The sequence below is a fragment of the Eriocheir sinensis genome, chromosome 10 (assembly GCF_024679095.1).
Source record: "Eriocheir sinensis breed Jianghai 21 chromosome 10, ASM2467909v1, whole genome shotgun sequence".
Lineage (NCBI taxonomy): Eukaryota > Metazoa > Arthropoda > Malacostraca > Decapoda > Varunidae > Eriocheir > Eriocheir sinensis.
Window position 1 is genome coordinate 3,461,587 of NC_066518.1, and position 13,859 is coordinate 3,475,445.

A 13,859-nucleotide genomic window follows, 5' to 3' on the forward strand; every position below is an offset into this window, starting at 1 on the left:
CACGCTGATCCATCCGTCTATTGCGTCTCCTACAGCCAACGGTGCCAGATTGTCGTACTCTGCCTCTCTGGTTGCCGATTTCCGACCCCAAAACTGCTTTCATCACCCAAATAACTGCATTTATATATGGTTATCGTTTAAATGGTTAATTATTGGTGCTCTTTGGCAATTGCTATGGCTCAGAAACCGGTAAATAAGAGGCTCCGAGTACGATAGTCTGGCCCGTGTTGACATGTGTGGGGGCGGGGCGATAGTGGACCATGGCGAGGCAGTGAGGAGCAGAGTGACCTAACTAACCCCATAAAACACCCAAGAAGAAGAAGAAGAAGAGCAGAGTGTATCAATAAACAGAGGAGAGGACCCAGAGGAGGACCTACGAAGCGATACAGGTCAAAAGAAGAGAAGGAAGGAGGAGCACGGGGAGGCTGGGACGTACTGCATAAGAGTGACTTCCCAAGCACTCCAGCCAAGCACTGAACGGCATCCTGCATAAGAAGAACATAGGGAGACTGCAAAAGGCCCACCCCACCCGAGAGGCATAGCATTATATTACAAACCCAGCGCCCACCCCAGAGGCATAGCACCATATTTCAAACCCAGCGCCCACCCCAGAGGCACAGCACCATATTTCAAACCCAGCGCCCACCCCAGAGGCACAGCACCATATTTCAAACCCAGCGCCCACCCCAGAGGCACAGCATTATATTACAAACAGTCCTGAGCAGCCTGTACCTTGGGGGCTCAAAGGCCGTGCTTACATGGCCTGCCCAGCCCCCTGAAACACTGAAGAAGTAATATATTTTTTTTTTTACGGCACAGAGTAACTCCAGGGCAACAAAAAGATGTAAAAAAAAGCCACCTAAAGAAAACCCGCTAAGAAAAAGCCCACTAAAAAAAGTCCCCTAAGAAAAGCCCAGTAAAGAAAAGCCCGCTAAAAAAGAGCCTGCTAAGAAAAAGCCCGCTAAAAAAAAGCCCTCTGAAAACAAGCCACATGGAAACTAACTCATAGATGAAGCCTAGTAATTAAGGAAGACCAAGGAGATAACCTGAAAGTAATTCAAAGTGTCTGAGGCCTTAATAAGATCTCTCGTGCCATCTGTCACAGCTCATTGAATGCCAGTTTTATCACTGTGTGGGTGAAGTACCAAGTAAGGCTCTCGTGATCACCGAGACATGTGAGGAACAAGAGACAGTTTGGGTCTTTTTATGACAAATTTGTGATTTGCCAAGAGGGTAAAAAAAAATGGATAAACTAACAATAATCTCGGGAGCTTTGTTCCTGGCGGCAGACATCTTCGCCGTTGTAAGCCTTGCGATGCCGGACTGGATAGTGTCAGACATAGGAGGTGAGTCCCTTGCCAGTAGTGGGGATGAATTTGAAGAGGCTGCTCATCAAGGAGTAAATTAAAATGTCATATATGTATATATCATTAATCTCATGTTTTTCCCACCTGCTGAAAATTTGGTACATTTTGGGGTAATCATGTAGTTTAGCTTCACCACCTCAAAATACCCTATACATACGCTTTCATATTAGGGTTAAAGGGAGAAAATATATGACCTGTTACCATAATATGAAGGTGCACATGAATAGAATCTAAAACTAACTTAACCTGTGTCCTGCCAGGCAGACCACCCAGAGCCAATTAAGGGTAGGGAGACAGCTTCAGGTTGTGGCTAGTCATTCACGACAAAAAGTTGTGTGCTCAGTGGCGCACACTCTGGAATCCTGTCCTTAGTGGACAGGGAAAAATCAGTACAGCTGATAAGGGCCTTTTGCTCTTCAGTACTCCAATGCTCTCCAGTTATGAACTAAAGACCAAGTTTTCCGTCTTTTTTCATAGTTTACATGCCACCATGCCGAGTTTGGATCACCAATAGATGGCAAAATGCCAGCTTACCTAAAAGTATATAATTTTCTCGGACTTCTACTCGGCAGTTGCTCAAAATTAAAAGAACCTCTCCTAATTGACAACTTTTGCTGTACCAGTTTACCTTTACTTTGAACTTGAATAATGCAGATTTAAAAGGCTTTTACTGTAGGTATGATTATTCACTTTTTAGTTATGATAACAGACAAACAAACAAAAATTCAAATTCACAGGTAGACTGATTTCATTATTGCTCTGCTAAGGCAAGCAATAATTACAGGTGATTCAGCAGAATTTCTGTAAAAGTGTGGATTTGCATCTCCAGTTTACTTTGCACTCATTTTTTTCATGGACAAGAGTTAAACACAGAAGGTAGGCAATACAGTCTGGATAATCCATTAGGAAAAGACTTCAAACTTTGGTATCACTGATTAGGTACCTGCCCTGTACTTTGTTGTTGGAAGCCCTTCTCTTTCAGGTATTATATGTCCAAATAAAAATTGTGGCACTAGAGTGGACATTTATTACTTTGAAGATATAGGTAAACTATGAGTTGCAATTCAAATGTTCTTGGACTACACCTAAAAAATACAGAATCTACTTTATTTGAATTTGGTCTCCATCCCCTTCAAAGTAATCTCCTTGTGTAACAGTATACCACTCACAGCAATTCAGCCATGCATGGATCTCTCCCTGAAAGTCTCGTTCTTTAAGCATGATGAGGACATTTGCGATTGGTGGTGGATTTCCCTCAGCGTCAAAACAACAATCCTTCGGCTTAAATCCAGTTTGTTTTGATTGCACCCTGTATATATTTAAAAAAATTCCTTTTGTATATATTATTTTCATCTGCATAATGAAATTGTTTTAGTTGTTCAATTTTGAGTAATCATTCATTCATTATTTCCTTTTAGAAAACGATAGGTGTGACCTTTTTTTTTATAAAATCTCATATTGCCTTATTGTTTTCCAGGAGATACTCGGCTAGGACTCCTCTGGACATGTGAGACTCTGTACAACAGGTCCCAGGTATGCTAAGTCACTGTTGTGGTAAACAGGCTATTAATAACTCGTTGATGACTTATAATTTTATTAAAAAATAATTTTATTGATTACATAATTTATTTAATGATAACATCAAGATTTTAAGCAATGTAATTAACCAATTTCAAGTTTTGGATGCAAGAAACATTGCAACAATATAGACTAACAACTGAATTTTGTGTGTTAGCAATGGTTTCTAAACGAAAAAGATGTTGGTATATAAATAGCTAAAGTTGATAGCTATGGTCAGAAAAATATTAACTGCAGTTGGATTTAAGTAAGTTTTCCTGTCATAAAAATCTAGTATACAGTAGAATGTCCATTTAGCAAGAATCATTTCAGTATAATTGGTTTAAAATGACTGAATAAGGGACACAATATCAATTTAAAATGGATATTAACTGTATTCTATTTAGAAAGAATCATTATTGCCACATAATAATGAGCTACTCCTGGCAATGGTGAGGCAAATCAGTCAAGAAAAAAACTGAGAAACCAGTGCACCAAATTTTGCTCCCACTTGGCACTGCTAAAAAGTGTGTGAAACATGAATCTGCAAAAGTTGAGGTTTTGATCCTGAGGGTAAATGGTGAACTCATTCTTTGCTTGTCCCAAAACTTGCCCAGATATCCTTTTGCTAATAAAAAAATTAAAAAATGGAAATAGTTGAAATTGTAATAATAAACATATATGAATGCAGTTATGTATCAAGTTTTGAGCTCAATTGGTTCAAAATGTTTTTTCAGAGTATTATTTGTCATTTTTTTATGTATTTCAACGATGTGAAACCCACCTAAAAAAAATAAAATGCTTTTGCCTTTTCATGATAGTGAGGTGTGCAATAATGAAGGCAAATAAATCACAAGATATTCCTTATGCAAGCCTAAATTTTAATGACAAATTGGTTGACTATATGACATTTAGCTAGTCGGTGGTTGAGTGAGTAATCCTCAGGAATGATGACGGCAAAATTCTTGTCTATGTACCAATTAACACTGAGTGACTGAAACTATCCCACAAAACTCGAGATTTGTTTAAAGCCAGCTCAGAATCTAAGAGGCCATGATGATATTGTTCTCTTACCTAAAAAACTGCACCTCAGTACTGTATATAGCTTAAGGTTTTACACAAGCCTTGATATAAGGATATGTTCAGATTTTGTAGCTGAGGAACAGTTAATGTGTTGCATGGCATAGAGAAAAGGCTTACAACAGTGAAAATTATATTTGTACCTTAATACATCTTATACCCACTCCATAGAAATCCTGAAGCTGTAACTATCAAGGTTTCTAATTCTTGTGTTCTCTTTTTAATCATTACCTATGCAAATTATTAAATCCTATATTTTTTACAGGTATGCTATGCTACTTCACTAGGAGGAGCCTGGCTGGTGACATTGGGCTGTGTGCTGCTTGGATGTCTGTGTGTCACTGCGACCATAATACTGCTGGCACTCTCCCACTGCCGCCTCAGCACCAGCATCATGACTTATGCCCGCTGGGTGGGGTTTACTGCTAGTAAGTCCATATTTTATCCATATATAGAGGTGACTAACATACCTAATTTACCTTTTTGTTATTTAGTTTGAGGCATAAAGGAAGCAGCACTAGATGTAGGGTAAAGGCATCATTAAATACTGGGTGTAAACTAACAAAGGAAACAAAAGATCTTGTGAAGTGCAAAGGTATGAAAGTAAGAACTAGAAATGATGGATAACAGATGGGCAACCAAAGTAGCAGAGTGGCAACCCACAGATTGTAGTCAGAGGAGAAAGACGATCAGGTGGAGAGATGAATTAGAAAATTAGCCATAGCAAGATGAAGTACACAAACATGAGACTGAGATAGGCAGAAAACATTGGGAAAGGCCTTTGCCCTTCAGTGGACTATAGTCCATTCACTTATGCTGGATCCCTAGCTCTGCCAGATAAGGACCTTGCTACTGATAAGATATGGGGTTGAAGTTCAATGCTGTTGATGTCACTCTTCACCACTGACACCACTTTCGAAACTTGAAAAGTCACTTTCAGCTCTCTCCCAATTGTGCTCACATTGAGAGCTCTTTTGGGAGCAATGGGAGGCTCATAAGGAGTCAAGGGTCAAGAGCTGTATGGCAGCCTAGGAATCATGCTGACCCATAAATCTCCACGCAAACTTCAAAATTATGATGGAAAAAGGCAGACCAGAAAAACCCGTCACTCGCCCTTAACCTGGCAACCGGAAAAAAATGTCACCCGTCCCTTAGGGGTTAATAACCAAGCTCCATGTATCCATCCCCAGTCACTCTGGTCTGCAGGGACCCCCCAACAACATGTGTCTGTCACCAAACTCATGGTGGACTTGCATATAGGATTTTTTTTGTCAAATTTCTTTTTTAAATGATGAGTTAACCTGACTTCCATAAGTATGAGCCACAGACGTGGATGACAGGCAAACCTGTCATTGGTATGTTAAAGGGTTAATATAGCTCATCCTCTACACAAAGCAGGCAAATTTTGTTAACCTAATAAGATCAAAGAGTGATTGTACAACTTGTTTAAAACTCAATAAGGTAAAAAATAAAGCAATTATGGTGAGTAAAGTCAGAGGATAATGTTTGATGTTTATATATGCTTATACATAGAGCACTGGTAGGGTTTTATTGAAGGGGCCTGCTGGTTGGCCCCATCCCATTAGTGGTACAGACAAAATGCTTTATAGTGGCATCATCTTTGCATGGCATGGTGCTAGAAATAGTCACTGATGCTGCTGACCTGCATTTTCTAGATTAATTGTCATGATTGTAGTTATAAAATAAATATTTTTTTCCTTTCAGTGGTGCTGTTTTGTCTTGCTGCTGTGGTCTTTCCCATGGGATTTTATGTTGAAGAAATTGGGGGTGAACCATACCAGCTCCCCAACAGCTTCCAGGTTTGTTAGTGGCATATTATAGTTGACTTACATCAATAAGTTTTCATGTAGGAATTTTCTGCTTTTATTTTTGTAATTATAGGCTTGAGTGGCTTGCTCATTTGGTAGGAGCAGCGAGTAGCGGGCTTTTTTTTTTATTAATGTTTACTTTTTTGTGCCCTTGAGCTGTCTCCTTTGCTGTAAAAAAAAAAAAAAATACATACCAAAGGCTAGTATTCCTTTGAGGCTAGACATGAATGTACAACCCACCTACAGGAACATGTTTTTATTTTGACCATCATATGAAGGGCTAACAATGATTAAATGGAATTGGCACAAACTAAAGGTGCTATTTTAATGAGATTTATCAGGTAGCAGAAGAAGGGGGGGGGTGGGGACAAGAGCAAGGTGGTGGTGGTGGTGAGGGCGGCAGTGCTTGTAAAGTTGCAAACAAAGCAAAGTATGAGGTGTGCCAGATGTGTTCGAAAAGTTAGTTTTGGATGAACAAGTTTTAAAGCCTTATATCTGGTGCACACATATCTAAACTATCATTGTATTTGACAATTAACTATTCTGTGTGCCTATACTATTAAAAAATAAAATCATCAATGAGCAGCCTTGTTCCTCTTGCTCAAGGCCAATGAGGGCTGAAGAGGGAAGCAGTCTCTATTCCTTTGTCCTATTCTACATTATCATCACTTGTTGTAAACTTGTAGAAATATCATTCGTGTGCTTGTGTCACGTTTTCAGCACTATAGTGTGTTTTCAGTACTACAGTAAGAGTTCTTTGTGCTTTAACAATGTCCCCCAGAAAGATGGTTAAAAGGGATGGTGCTACAAAGAAGAAAACAAGAATGGCAGATACTATGCTTGCAACAGGAACTGGGGGCGAGCCTCGGTAGCTTGTATGCCATCCTGGACGTGACTGACTCACATTCACCCTCCATCTCGGACGATATGTTGGGTTAGCTTCACGTTGGTGATCGAACGTGGTTCTAGTGCTTCTAGAATAAAGGAACTGTGGCTGTTGAACAGCGGTGCGAAGCCTACGCCCTGAGCGTAGTAAGTGCTTGTGGGAGTCTCCATAACAACCGTAACAAATTGATTTGAGTTTCATATTACGCATCATTGCTATTTGTCAGTAAAATTTCTTTAATTCTATAAAAAAATATGTAAATTTATTTTTACATAAAAAAAAATTGATATGGGACCCATTTAATGGGATTTACATTAATTTCAGTGTGAAAATTCGTTTTGGTTTACGAGTGTTCTGGTGTACGAGCAAAATTCCGGAACAAATTAAACTTGTAAACCGAGGCTTGACTGTATATGGCAAGGATGGAAGTAGGGAGTAGAGGTGGTGGTGGATGAGCAGGGGAGGAAACCAGGCATGCTTGTTGCTTCCTCTTCTTTGTGTTATATGTGCCATTGCTGCATTTTCTTTCAGTTATAATTTATTAAAATTACATATTTTCCAACAGGTTGGCTACTCGTACATTTTCTTTGTGCTGGCGCTCTGGATGACTGTAGTCTCCGAGCTGTTTGCAGGAAAGGTCTGCCTCCCACACTTCTAGAAGAAAGAAGTTTCTTCTTCAGATCCTGTTATGAGTTCCTGTCTTCAGCAACTCACCCCAAATCTTGGAATAGGTATGGTTTTAGCAGGGAGAGAGTAGGTGTGTGGTGAGTGACTAAATTTGCTTGGAAGGAATGGTACATTTCATGATTTTTTCAAACTATTAAACGACTGTATAGAATAGAAAATAATATATATAATTGTGCATACACATGACAACTTTCTCTTAGTGCGACAGCATAATGATGCACTAAAAGTAACTTGTATTGTCTCACTGTTTTTGTTGTCTGCTCATCCCTTACCTGATTGAGATGCTACATGTTTACCATCAGTGTACATTGCTGTCATACTTAATATTCAAATTTCTAATTATGCTGCTGTATCCATTTATTGGTTCAGGAGCACTAATTCATCATTAGGCACCATGGCCTCCATGGCATAGTGGTTAGCATGCCTGTATGTCTGTGGGCCTGTATTCAATCCCAGTTTGGGCAATAGGCACCCAGGCTATTCGCTGTTTGTCCACTCAATCCATTTGGGTTGGTTGATAAATAGGTACCTGGGGAACTTGGAAAACATAAAAAATATTGCTGTCTCTGGAAAACCGGACGGCACACCGGCCCTGTGCCACTACAGGGTCAAAAGCTAGTGTGGCGGAGATGAGCACAGAGACCACACACAGCTTAATGTATGCCCACAAAGGAAAAGAGCAGTAACAGCATGGATGTAATGCACAAGCTGAATATTTTCCTTTCAATGGGTAATTTCTTCTAGTCATGATAAGGAAACCACTCAGGGTATGAAAATTTTTATTCCACTCCTCAAAATCATTGCAACAAATGATGTGGTGTCATAGCTTTTAATGTTACACATTTTTTTCACCTTACTCTTGTGGATGGAATATATCTGGCCAGCCAATAAAAAGACCAATCCAAAAAAAATTATTAAAATTACAATAATCTGACTGGTAAAATTTCAAATGCCAGCACAGCAGTGCTGTTTACTTTCGGCTGCCGACACCGCACCAATACAATAGCACTGCAACCCTTGCAAAGGGCATCCCCGCTCTATAACTGAACAACTGAACCTTGCCTTCAGTTCAATTGCACTCTCCCATTGTTTGTGGAAACTACTGCATGCTGTAACTATACTACAGATAATAATTTAGCTCAACCATGAGTATTCCAATACACCTGTCACCTCTTCTTCGCAGGGGTTAGGGGACATGGACACCTACAAATAGCAAATTTCTGTAAATGTCTGACATGCCCCCCTCAAAAAAAGCCTCTAGACCTGCAAATATAACACTGAGCAATTTTATACCAATTAAAGCATCTCCGTTAATTGAAAGCAGCATAAAATATAAATAGCATCATTCATCAGCCGTACATTCTCTGAACTGTACTGCAATGCATGCTTCTTATAAATATGTAGTCATTAAAATCTCATTTTACTGTTGGGTACTCACCACAAAGTCTCTGCAATTTAATTTTTCAACTTAGGATTTTTGAGCATTAATACCATGCCAATTATTTACTAATGAATGCTTTTTTCTATGAAAATAAAGTACTGAAAATATGAAACCGAAAATAAAAATGAGTAACTACAAGCATCTGTTCAACTGATAACCTTCAACAAACAGACAATGTGTTGGTGTGGTGATAGGCCTTACTTACATGGGCAAGTAGAGAGGCAAGTCAAATGTGCAAGTAGCCAGCTCTCATTTATGCAAGGTAAGTAATTTTGGCAAGTGCTGTATGCACATAGCAAGTGATTTGAGGAAGTAGCCTCCTAGTCTGTGCTGTGTTTGGCCCTTACATGTATACCCCTCAACCACCTTGCAGGTATTTTTGAAAGTATTTAACACAACAATTAGGAATAACTAAAAAGTGTGTTTTTCTTCACAATGGCTGTCCTGCAACTGAGCTTGAGAGAGATATGACCAAGGATGTGTTCACACAAGCCAAGTAAGTGGCAGTTAGCTTGCCAGTGATGGGCAGGGGGGAATTACCTCAAAATAGAACTGCTGGCTATTCATTTGCCTTGCCCTGCAGCTTGCCTCTTACATGACTAGCCAGGTATTCTCGGCAAGTATGTGTCTACACATGGAAAGTACTAACTTGTAGCAAGTTACTTGCACATTTGACTTGCCTCTCTCCTTGCCAGGTGTAAATGAGTCCTTGCCGTCTCAGCAGCCCTACCACCGTGCCAACACCATCTGTTTCAGACTTTGTAGTAATGATTTTATTATTACCTGATTTTTGTAGAAAACTGCATTCATAGTATATATTTTGCATGATATACTATGCTTAGTTACCACACTGAAAAAGAAAATTGCAGACACTTTGTGGTGACTATCTACCAGTGAAGTGAGATTTAAATGACTATGTATTTGTAAGATTTACATAAATACAGCACAGTTTATAGTATGTATAGCTGATTTTTTATGCTGCTTCATGTATGCATACATCACCCTCTCTGCGAATAAAACCTACAGATGAAAGATTTTTATTTACCAGAGTTACAATGAACACTGCCACCATTGGTCTTCAATGGTAAGAAAAAGGAGAGGAAGTGAGGAGTCAGTACAGATTTCATTTTATACAAAGACAAACTGGTAAACATGGGAGAGTGGGGTGGGATGGGTGGACAAACCCTTATCTGTGCAGTCAGGTCACCTCACCTCCCCCGCTATGATGGACAGACAGGGGGATTAAAGGGACCAGAACCTCATCATTGAATTTAAGGTGAAAATACCTTCATTTAACCCGGTAGCAGCGACGGACCAAATTTGTGGCTTTACCATATAGCAGCGATGGGCAAAATTTGTGCCATGATTTAACCTCCCCCAGATAGATGATACATAATGTTACGCCACCCCCCCCTACCACACACCATACACGGGCAGGCAGGTAGCGTGATCCCCACCAGAACAACCACACGGGCACCAGTCACTCACAGCGGCCCACACAGAACACCGAGGGGAGCAGGAACGGGGCAGGGCACAAAGGATACACGTTCAACACTAAGTTCTAGTTTAATGACAGGTTCCTCACACAGTACAGAGTACAGCAACTTTCAAGGCACAGAACAGTTAGTTAATCAGGCACAGTACAGGGGCACGGCAGACACGCACACCGGATGCACACAGCTCGCGAGCGGAGCAGCTCAACACTCTCTCAAGCCCAGGCACGCGTCTTCTCCCCTACAACTCCTCAGCCACCCTTGCTCCCCCACTGCTCGACTCAGCACTTCCTGCCCGGCGGCCCGGCGGCCCCGGGCCCCCTCTGTCTCTCTTGTCCCAACAAGTAGAGTTGCACCATGCTGAGCTAACATTGCATCATGCTACAATTTCCTCACATTACACATACAATCATTCACGTACAGCACATTCGTAACACTATCCCCCCCTTCAGAAGGCAGTCGACCCGGCTGCCCCAACATTCAACAAACAAAACATGAAATTAATCAAACTAATCAGTCCCCTGGGACATCACTAAAGTCTCTTAACCATCCCGGCCGACGCCTCTCTCGCCGAGGGCGCCGCTGGGATGCGGGCGGCGGCAGGCAGGCGGTGGCACCCAGAGCGGCGTCATCGGCCCCAAGTCCTTGCTCAGGGTCGTCACTGACATCTGCCGCTTCGCCCGCACCGCCCATGTTCTCGTTCGCCCCTTGGTCGACCTCTGACACGTCCCCTTCGCCGCTGCTGGGGCTCACGTCCTTCTTGCGCCGGTCGTATGTCTCCTTCATGGCCTGGCCTGCCACCTTGAGCTTGCCCCGTACGCGTCGGTGCACCTCAGCCAGGCTTTCCTGCAGTGCCGCTGCTAAGCCAGAGGTGACGGTGGGCAAGCTCACGTCGGGAGGCAGCCCCGTGGCCAAATCCACCGGTAGCCTGAGCTCCCGGCCGAACACTGAACACAGAAAAATACATGCAATACACATAAATCAGTCTGTCCTCCACCACGTCCTCCACAGTCTCTTCTCGCGCCCCCAAGGGGCTCCGCCTGTCAGCCACGCCGTCGACCAGCCGCCAGTCCTCAGTGGGCTCTTCCACGCCATCCGCTCCAGGTGACGCTCGGGACAGTCGACACCGGCTCCTGGCCTCCACCCTCGGGGCAAGGTGCCCTCGCTCAGCCGTGACTACCTCCCCACGCAGCCATGCTCGAAAACCTCCTGGAAGCAAAGGGCACCATTCCGGTCACCCTCTCCAGCTCCCGTCCGAGGCCACCACGAGCCTTACTGGCCTGCGTCAGGTAGTCGAAGCCCAGCAAGCACGGCTCGTCTCGATCGGCGACGTCCATCGGCCGGCGCTCCACAGCGCTGCCTACGCCGATACGAGCCTCCACTGGCCCTTCCAGCAGCACACACTACCCCGGGTCAGGCCGCGCCGAGCACTCCTCAGCCCCCGGTGTACACTGTCACGCGTCGTGGCTACAACCGCTAAGCCTCCCACTGGCAACACGCTGGTCGGGCGGCGGCAGCTTACTCAAGGCGGGGCCCGAGGGCGGGAGACGGCTGGAGGTCGGCTCCCTTCTCCAGCCCGTCCGCGCTTCCCGCCCGTGCCGCGTCCCTGGACCTGGGACAGGTGCTCAAGCGGTGGCCTGACTGGCCACAGTCCTTACAGCGCGGCTGGAGAGCTACGGGGCTCAGCCGGTCGAGGGAACGCGTCCTTCGCTCCCCCAGGCACCGACTGCACCTATGCCCCCTCTTGCCACAGCCCCCGCACGAGCCACGGAGACCCTCCGGGCTCGCGTTCATCGACGCTGCCTTCATCTTCACCTTCGCCATCCGGCCCCGGAAGTCATGGCAGGGCGGGGCGGCCGCCGCTAGGCCGCTGGTCATCGTCAATGCCCCGAACTCCAAGGCCCTCGTCAGCGCGTCGTCGGTCCACGGCAGGGGGTGGGAGTCCTCGCCAGTCTCGTCCCTCAGCGCCCGGCAGTCCTCACAGAAGCGCTGCGTGCCGTCCTTCTTCATATCCCGGACGACTGCTGAGGGCCACGGACTGTCTGTCCGCTCCATCACCCCCTGCGCCGCCAGCCCGTTGACGGCGCGCTGTGGTTCCTCCCGCCTGACCGGCACGACACGTCGGGGCGGGCTCCTGGTGGGCACACTATTTCCCGTGTTGATGTTGTGCTTCACCAACCCCGTGCAGCCCAGATCCAAGTCACCCCTGCTAAACACGTCCGCGCACCGAGCCAGGGTGTGGCGCGCCTTCGTCTGCGCCTCCGTCAGGTGAGCGGCGCTCCGGTGCGCCGAATCCTCCAGGAAGTCGGGCAGCGGCCTCACAGCGGCCGACTCCGCGCTCCCCAACGCCTCCTCTAGTTGCTCCACCTCCTCACAGGTGCCCAGCTTGGCACCAGCGGGTACTTTCCGAGCCTCGTCGGAGGAGTTAGCCACCAGCACCGTGACTGACTCCTCCCCCGCTCCTTCGAGACTCCGTCCGGCTGCCACACCATCAGGCAGCTGCAGGCCCTCCGTGGACTCCACCGCGTCTTCCGCTGGCATCGCGTCCGACCCGCAACACAGGACCTTCCTGGCCTCCGTCCCCGGGGCAAGGTGCAGTCGCTCCGCCGCGACTACCTCTGCACAGCCGACCTTCGGGAGCAAAGGCGCCTGTCCGCGCAGCCTCTCCAGCTCCCGTCCAAGGTCGGCACAGGCCTCGCCCTGCGTCAGGTAGTCGAGGCCCAGCACGCACGGCTCGTCTCGATCGGCGACGTCCATCGGCCGGCGCTCCACAGCGCTGCCTACGCCGATCCGAGCCTCCACTGGGCCCTCAGACTGCACGCAGTGCCCCGTGACGCCACACAGCCTCTGTGGCGCGTCCTGGAGTCGCGTAGCGGCCAGCATGTCAGGCCGCCCCAAGGTCCTCTCGGCGCTCCCCACCAAGCGGCCTGGCTCGTCCACTGAGCCCCGTAGCGCTGTTGTCAGCTGCAGCGCCTTCTCATCCTCGCCCCAGCCCTGGGCAGCAGCTGGCATCTTGAACTGGGCCTCCCATGCCAACTTCCCGTCGTGCCCCGCTGGCTTAAGCCTCCCTGAGCACGGTGAGGCCGAGGGGCCGCAGAGAGGAGCGGGCGGACCACGTGGGCTGCAAGCCGGCCGGCATGGCGGAGAGGGAGGCGGTGAGAGAGGCAACAAGGCAGGGTTAATGGGTCCGACTCCAGCACCAGCTGGACCCAAGGGAGCGACTCCGACGGCTCCCCAGCCTCCTGCAGCCTCCACCGGCTCCGCCACGACGCCACCAGGCTTCAGGGGCCCTTGCCAGGGGCCCCACGCGGAGCCCCGCCAGTCCGCCACCCGTGCACCCGCCGCCAGCACACGTGACACTTCTTGTTCCTCCCCGCACCACGTTGCCACCTCTCGCTGCTGCCATGGGAGAGAGAGCGGACTACGTGACCTGCGAGCCGGCTGGCATGGAGGAGAGGGAGGGGGTGAGGGAGGCAACGAGGCGGGGGCTCCCCGACCTCCTGCGGCAGCTACTGGTTC

At 46.4% G+C, this 13,859-nt stretch overlaps 1 protein-coding gene across 1 annotated transcript; it reads left to right on the top strand.

Annotated features, from left to right (window-relative positions):
* The first annotated feature begins 220 nt into the window (after nt 1-220).
* LOC126996451 (uncharacterized protein C16orf52 homolog A-like) lies at nt 221-9,879 on the top strand. Its single transcript, XM_050856909.1, has 5 exons — nt 221-1,346; nt 2,845-2,900; nt 4,270-4,432; nt 5,730-5,824; nt 7,285-9,879. The coding sequence occupies exons 1-5, from the start codon at nt 1,244-1,246 to the stop codon at nt 7,375-7,377; spliced, it is 510 nt and encodes a 169-aa protein (XP_050712866.1). The 5' UTR covers nt 221-1,243; the 3' UTR covers nt 7,378-9,879.
* Nucleotides 9,880-13,859: the final 3,980 nt, after the last annotated feature.

Bases quoted from the DNA above. Each gene is read 5' to 3' on its own strand.
- LOC126996451 (XM_050856909.1), top strand. From the start codon at position 1,244: ATGGATAAACTAACAATAATCTCGGGAGCTTTGTTCCTGGCGGCAGAC. The intron at 2,901-4,269 runs GTATGCTAAGTC...TATTTTTTACAG, and splicing joins CTCTGTACAACAGGTCCCAG to GTATGCTATGCTACTTCACT. The intron at 5,825-7,284 runs GTTTGTTAGTGG...ATTTTCCAACAG, and splicing joins AGCTCCCCAACAGCTTCCAG to GTTGGCTACTCGTACATTTT.